Genomic DNA, 7,000 nt, shown 5'->3' on the forward strand with positions numbered 1-7,000 from the left:
AAAAAAAAAAAAAAAAAAAAAAAACTAGATTTCATGCAATGGTTGATAATTTTCTTTTTTCATTTTGGGAATGGTTGATAATTTTTTTTCATTTTGGGCATCAATTCGATCAAGTTGGTTAATGGCAAGTGAGAATGGAAAGTGATACAAGTGGTAGTTGTCCCCATAATTGAGGGCTTATGAGGGAGTTCATGTGTGCATGAAGCATGAAAACATCAGACAAGCAGAGATGAGAAAAGAGAAGAAGCCGCATCAACTCTATTCTGCTTCAAAATGGGTGTATAACAAGGGTTCTTCACCCATCAATTAATTTAAGACACCTACTGCAATATCTTCTGGTCCAGATGCTAAAACTAAAGTAGATAGATATACAATTACAGAGGTCAAACAAACTAGAATAGAATCCCATTGTCTTATTATTATCACAACCTGACGGGCAAGACTAAAATGGGAACAAAGACATTTCTACAGTTAGCTCATCAGAAAATGTTCAAAATCAGTAATTACCTCGATTTAGAGGGTCTTTTTCTCTTTGTACTCTTTGCTCTCTTTGGAATTCTGGTGCTGTCCTTCTCACCACACTTTGAACAAAACCAGTCTTCCTCTGGAACATCTTCAAGTGGGGGATCACAGCAATCAATATGCATACCAATCCCACACCCCTTGGAACCACCCTCATCACCACAAATCATCATCACCTCCCCTCTGTCACGAGACCCACATACTTGACAAGTGAGATCTTCAGGGCTATCTGATGGTGTGGAGACCTCGATAATTTCCTCTGACCGGCTTTGTAGGTTGGCAAACGACTTCTCTGCCCAAGCATGAGTGTTGTAAAGCACGTGCCTCTCCAGGGAATATCCTGGTCTGCATACATACTCCACCAAGTAGTCAGCCAAAACACAAGGGATTTCATGTCTCAAGAACTCTTGGACCCATGAATCAACGCGTGGCATGCCAGGGCTAACAATGGCAAAATCAACTCCAGAATTGAGGAAACGGGTGTATGGTGGGGATGTTGCTAGAATGGTGCCATCTCCAGCCTTCAAGACACGTTTCAGAGTATCCTGGTTTATGATGCAAGAATTATCAATAACAGATTAGAATTATCAGAATAACAGGGAAAAGAATAAATGTAAAACGTATTAGGATTTATTTGTACAGAGAAATGTATGAGAAGCAGCAGCTGAATGCTGTCAAACATAAACAAGATTTCACAGAAAAATACCAGAGGAGGTGCAATGCATTCTCCATATATGATAACACGCATTCCATAAAAAGCTCCATGGCCAGTCTTTTCCCTTATGCGGCGCCACTTCCTTGGAGCCTCTAAATTGATTGCACCATCTTCACTAAGGCCACTCCAGTACCATTCATAAGGTTCTTCCGGCAAGAACTTCCCTTCCTGATTACTAGCAGTTAAGTAATCAGTCTTAAGAATCCATCTGCATTGCCAGAGGAACCATATCACGTGTCAGGTATTACAGAAATTATTTAGGTTCATGGAAAACATAACATGAAGAAAAATCTCCGCCAACTGTTTAAAAATACTGCATACATTTTATGTTGCAATTGAAGCTGCATCAAATGGAGTTATTGTTCATGCCTAGAGTTAAAAGGAAACTACAAATAGCGTCCAGCAGAAGAGTACTAGTAACAATGACTGTAAAATACCTCCCAGATGCAGCAGCAGCAAAGAACTTTTCTGTTCGGCGAACTGGATCTGGAACAATGAAATGCGTAGCTTGGTATGACCAGTGGTGAGAATCCCTGCAAACTCTACCCTTCAAATGTCTTATAACCTGCTTGAACTCTTTCCTCTGCAGATTATGTCCACTCAGAATAAACCACACAGGTTCAGTCCTTACAATTTTACAACTTCCACCAGCTTGCAATTTGTTTAGATCATTTTTACCAAACATATGGTCACTTGTAATCGAAGCTCCACTAGCCCTCCCATATTTTGACAAATTCCCACTTGGAATTCCATTTCTTATTGGTGTGTTCTCCTTTTCGGCATCCAAGGACTTCTTCCTCTTACTTGCAAGAGTCTTTGTTTTACCTGTGGGACATGCTCTGCTTCTATCCTTTGGCACCTCTGTTTTCGGTACATCAATGCAGTTTTTGGCCTCTTCTCTGCTTTTTCCTGCATCAGATGTCTCAATCATATTTGCATTAGAGACAGCCTCTCTGTTGCTTTTACTTGAAGGATGTTTTTCCCCCTTGGCCACATCTTTCTTTACCTCATCTGCTTGAAAGATTGAGTTTCCCCTTTCAGTCATCTCCTCACTAAACGACTTCATGAGCTTAGATCCCTCTTGTACTTCCCCTAGCTCTCTCCTGCCTTTGCCTTTGCCAGATGCCTCTATCTCATTCAAAGAGGATAGTGCCTTTCCCTTGGTTTTTTTCCGTGAATGATTTCCCTCTTTAGCCATCTCATCTGTCAATGCGTCTGCTTTAGAAGTTGATCCACCCTTCCCAATTTTCTTGTCATCAATTGCCTTATCAAGCTCAACTCCAGCTTTGCCTTCCCTTGGCTCATTCCCCCTTTTTCCTTTCTCAGGTGTGATGACATGAGTCACAGTAGATACTGCTTTCTTGGTTTTCCTAGGAGGATGTTTCCCAACATTAGCTGTGATTTCTCCCCCTGCATCAGCTATAAAAGTTGATTCACCCATGCCAGTCTTCTTTGCACTAAAAGCACTGTCATGCTCAGCTCCACTCTTACTCTTTTGTGCAACCACTGCATCAGCATCTGTGGTTGATATATCAGTCTTTCTTCTATTTTTTGATAGCTGTACCCGTTTTGGCTGCTTGTGGATGAATTTTTCTGCATTAGAAGTTGGCTTGACCATCTCAGATTTCTTAGTGACTGGCTTCTCAAGCTCATCTCCATCTATGTCCTCTGGCATCTCAGTCTCATCATCGAGACTTAAAGTCTTCTCCCCCTTTGTCTCTTTCCCCATTATTACATCTGCAGCTGAAGTTGGCCAACAAATCTCATGTTTCTCAGAAATCATTTTATCATTTTCTGCTTCCTCTCTGCCCATCATTGGACAGACAGCATCAGTTGGGGTTACAGTTTTGTCAAAGCTAAATAAACCCTTCAGTGTATTACTTTCGGTACTTAGCCTAGGCCTAGAGCCCAAACTTTTCTTGCCAACCATCTTCTTGGTAAGTGATCTTGAAGATCCTTCATCATTTGCTCCCTTATGTATGCCAAAACTGATTGGACTTTTGGACTTCTCACTCACTGAGGTTTTGACATTGGGAGATGAAACCTTGGCATCTTGGTGCTGCTTCTGGGGCTCTGTTGTTTTATCAGCACAAAGGTCAGCTATTCTGCTGATTTCAACATTCCCTATATCAGGCTCACTAGCTAAGTTTGAACTTTTTAAAGGCCCCATAGATGTTTCAGGTGTCTTTTCCAGAGGAAGGCCAGCCACCTTCACATTAGGAGATTCAGTCCTATCGGAAGTCATTGTTTCCAAAAGAGGCAGTCCATATATTAATGATTTCTGCTTGGAACCTGAGAAATTAGTCATCGATGGGCCATTTTGCTGATTCTCAACAGAGTCCACACCAGTAATTCCATCCAAATGATGTCGAGTATGACTAGGTGAGGGACCAGTTTTCATTAATGATGCACCTATCATCATCGATGCAAACTCTAAACCTTCAAGATTACCTCCTGATGGACTTATAGAAGCACAGGTTTTTGGATCATGACTTCTGTTATGTGGTGAATCTGGTGACCTTATGCCATAACTAGAAACAGCCAGCTTTCTCTTCTGAGGTAATGTTCCAGTTTGCTTTCCCTGACGATTTAAATCTTTGCAATCTGAATCAAGGTCGAGCCCAATGTTGAATTTCTTTCCATCTAAACCTCCTTGTGGAGAGCCATGTGTATTAACTGCAGGTTCTGCAGAAGTAGAAAATGGAGACCTACTCGGGGTTTTCCTGGAGTAACTAATTGCATTTAACTTTTCTGCATCAGAGTAAGGAGATCGTGTTGCAGTTCTTGAGTTAAATGGTGATCCACTACATTCTTTGTTGAGGTTGGATATAGTGTCAAATGGAACAGATGTCCCACCACTAACAGCATCCTCATAAGAAGCTCTATTACCCCGACAGCCAAAGTCCTCAAGGCCCTTATTCTTTACATCATGGAAGTATAAGGCTTTATCAGATCTTGTATCTTTTACAGGAGTCAGTAGCCTATTGTTAGCAATAATATCTTTGGTACCATTTGATAAATCTTTGGGCGAGACATTTTTATGGTGGATCCCTAACACTTTCCCCCTAGGCATGGGTGATTTGGAGGCCCTCGGAGTTCCACCTAGGAAGCCAAAAGGACCCCCTGTAGCATCTCTCCCTTCAAACTGCTTCCTGTCACAATCCTCCCCAGTTTCTTCTTCAGAGTCCTTAGCTTCTGCTTCCATCATCTCTAACTCGTAAGTACTGTTTTTGTCAGGGAAAGAGGAAAAAAAAATAAGACAAATAGATCGACGGAAACAAATTAGGAGCATAGGAAGGTAAGAAAATAGTCAGTGTTTATTCTCTCTAATAGACTCAATCCAAACATAAGAACATGGCTTATTGTATTGTAAATTTAATTAGTGGATCACTCAGAATTCCACTGACAATGCACATGAAGGGATCCATTACCACTGTAGACATGGGTTAAGCAATGCTCGATGTTAGGACATGAAAGCAAACAGTTTTATATGTGGAATTGTCAAAATGCTTAAAAGTATGCATGCTTCATAAATTATGTGAACACATAATAGCATAGATATGTATGACGTCACATTTTCTAAAAACTAAAAGTGTAGTAAATATTCAGCCGCTTAAAAGTACCTTTTTCTAGGATAATCAAATTTTGTTTAATTCCAATACCATATTACCATATATTTGATCCATATGATCAGCAGTGTAGTTAAAGTCGCTGGATAGAATCTATTAGTGTAAACAATACTTATATTTGGATACTGACACATGAAAAAATAAAAATAAAACAATAACTAATCATTCAAAAATTTGTAGCAATTCCCTTGACATTCTCTTTTATAAAACCACATGCATGATGATATTTGCTCACAAATAAAGTTGAAACAAAGGAAAACACATGTACAGGTAATAAGTACAGACATGCACCCCAATAAGTAAGGAAGACAACCCAGTGATTATCTAATGCTAAGAATGGTAAATATATAAAATTAAAAAAAGAACATCACACCTCTTGTCATAATTATCTTCTGGGAGGATCTGCCATGCTCTTAGACTGCAAGAGAGAATTTGTTTAATGAAGAAAATCCTCAATCAGAAAACAAAGGAACAAACTGGAGCATGTGGGTAGCCTAATAATGAAAATGCCTTTGAAAGTAGACTTTATTGCAGATAAAGGATAAAGAAGTAAATAAAATAGTACCAGTCTTCCAACCACCGATGATTGACAAGTTTTATCTTCTTCATTTTCTTCGCAAGCTCATACTTCTCTCCTAGAACCAAATGACCAAACCACCATTCAAATTGGAATTGTACAAGTTGTAGGAAACAAAACACTTGATAGTGAATATACACACACACACACACACACAAACACTAACGGAATTTGGCAACGTAAGGCATTGTTTCATGCTACTTATTCAGACAAATTCTAATTATTATGAAACAGCTCTAGTTAATAATTTATTTTCCATAAAATATCTGTAATTGTCAGAAGTATCCGTTCATCTAAGTGCAGTCCTCTTAGGTGCACCCATGAGTATAAAATTATTAACATAATGGTGAAACCCACCAATATCTGTGGATGCATTACAATTGCATAAGTTTAGGTTAAGCCGAATGGAACAATCAGAGCTGTTACGGTACTTCACCCATCAATGTAGACAATAAATTGAAAACTGACAATGAGCCCTTCATACTCCAATGTGATGTCCAATTGAAGCCATAGATGGTAGGGTTCCAATAAGGGTGGATGGTTCTTGAATACAACCATTAAACTTCATAGTAGCACAGCAATGTCCACCTCAAGAATTGAAAGTTAATATATGAAAAGCTATATGGATTGACAGATTACACAAGTATAACAAAAAGATGAGAAATGAAAGCAGAGCCCATTGACTAACTATCTTCCTTAAACAATTTTAAAATGTGACATGCTCATAGGAGTAAGGAAATCGCACCCTCAAATTTGTAACATATAAGATGGGTAACTTTATTCGCAATTAGCGGCTTGGAGAACTGTGCGCCCATCATCCCTACCATTTTCTGAGAACCAAAGAAAAAGAAAAAATAATAATATCATTTACTCCTGTCACAGTTAAATCACCAACTTTATTTTCTTTGCTGACCTCTTTCTATAGCTTCTAAAAATTAATGAAGAGATGACAGATTCATAAATTAATAAGGACGAGAAATTGTTAAGCATAAAGGGGAAAATCGAATACCATAATATCTTCTCGATCTTGCCTTTGATATCCTGTCAGGCACACAAACAGAGATTTGGCATCCGGTATTCCATTCAAGTCTTTTACAGGTCTGTACAAAATCTATGAGGATATAAAATTAAAAATTTAGTAAAAAGAAAAAACATAAGGACTCAAAGTAAACTGAGAAAAATAAACAGAGAAATAGGAAGAAGCAATCACTGAAGAGAAACAACTTGGAGGAAGGCATATGTGATGACATGTCCATAGCAAGTAGACCTCAAATGGAATAAGAGGCATCATTTGTGAAATGCTTTAGCTATGAACTAAGAACTGCTTCAAATTTATTCGAATACGTAAAATCATGATAACATATCTGAAAGTAATTCCATCCAAAAATTAAATATAAGTAAAATGCAAGGTTCAATGAGCTCTAAATTGTAACATATGTATATTCAATATTCATAGGAAAGGAGATCTAAGCCTGAAATAAGTACTTTATCACCTTTCAAACAATATCAAATTTCATTTAATGAGATAGAGTATGCATGAAGAACGAATTCAACCCC

The 7,000-nt window shown here is 38.4% G+C and overlaps 1 protein-coding gene across 1 annotated transcript in view; it reads right to left on the reverse strand.

Moving 5' to 3' along the window:
* Positions 1 to 230: 230 nt before the first annotated feature.
* Positions 231 to 7,000, reverse strand: part of LOC122092045 (BRCT domain-containing protein At4g02110-like) — a 7,736-nt gene continuing 966 nt past the window's right edge. Inside the window, exons 4-10 of the mRNA XM_042662339.1 lie at positions 6,453 to 6,554; positions 6,189 to 6,273; positions 5,432 to 5,501; positions 5,240 to 5,284; positions 1,675 to 4,461; positions 1,229 to 1,445; positions 231 to 1,067 (exon numbers count right to left, since the gene is read on the reverse strand). Of these exons, the coding sequence (XP_042518273.1) occupies positions 504 to 1,067; positions 1,229 to 1,445; positions 1,675 to 4,461; positions 5,240 to 5,284; positions 5,432 to 5,501; positions 6,189 to 6,273; positions 6,453 to 6,554 (3,870 nt within the window). The 3' untranslated portion in view covers positions 231 to 503. The remainder of the gene's footprint in view (positions 1,068 to 1,228; positions 1,446 to 1,674; positions 4,462 to 5,239; positions 5,285 to 5,431; positions 5,502 to 6,188; positions 6,274 to 6,452; positions 6,555 to 7,000) is intronic.

The sequence above is a fragment of the Macadamia integrifolia genome, chromosome 10 (assembly GCF_013358625.1).
Source record: "Macadamia integrifolia cultivar HAES 741 chromosome 10, SCU_Mint_v3, whole genome shotgun sequence".
NCBI classification, from domain to species: Eukaryota; Viridiplantae; Streptophyta; class Magnoliopsida; order Proteales; family Proteaceae; genus Macadamia; species Macadamia integrifolia.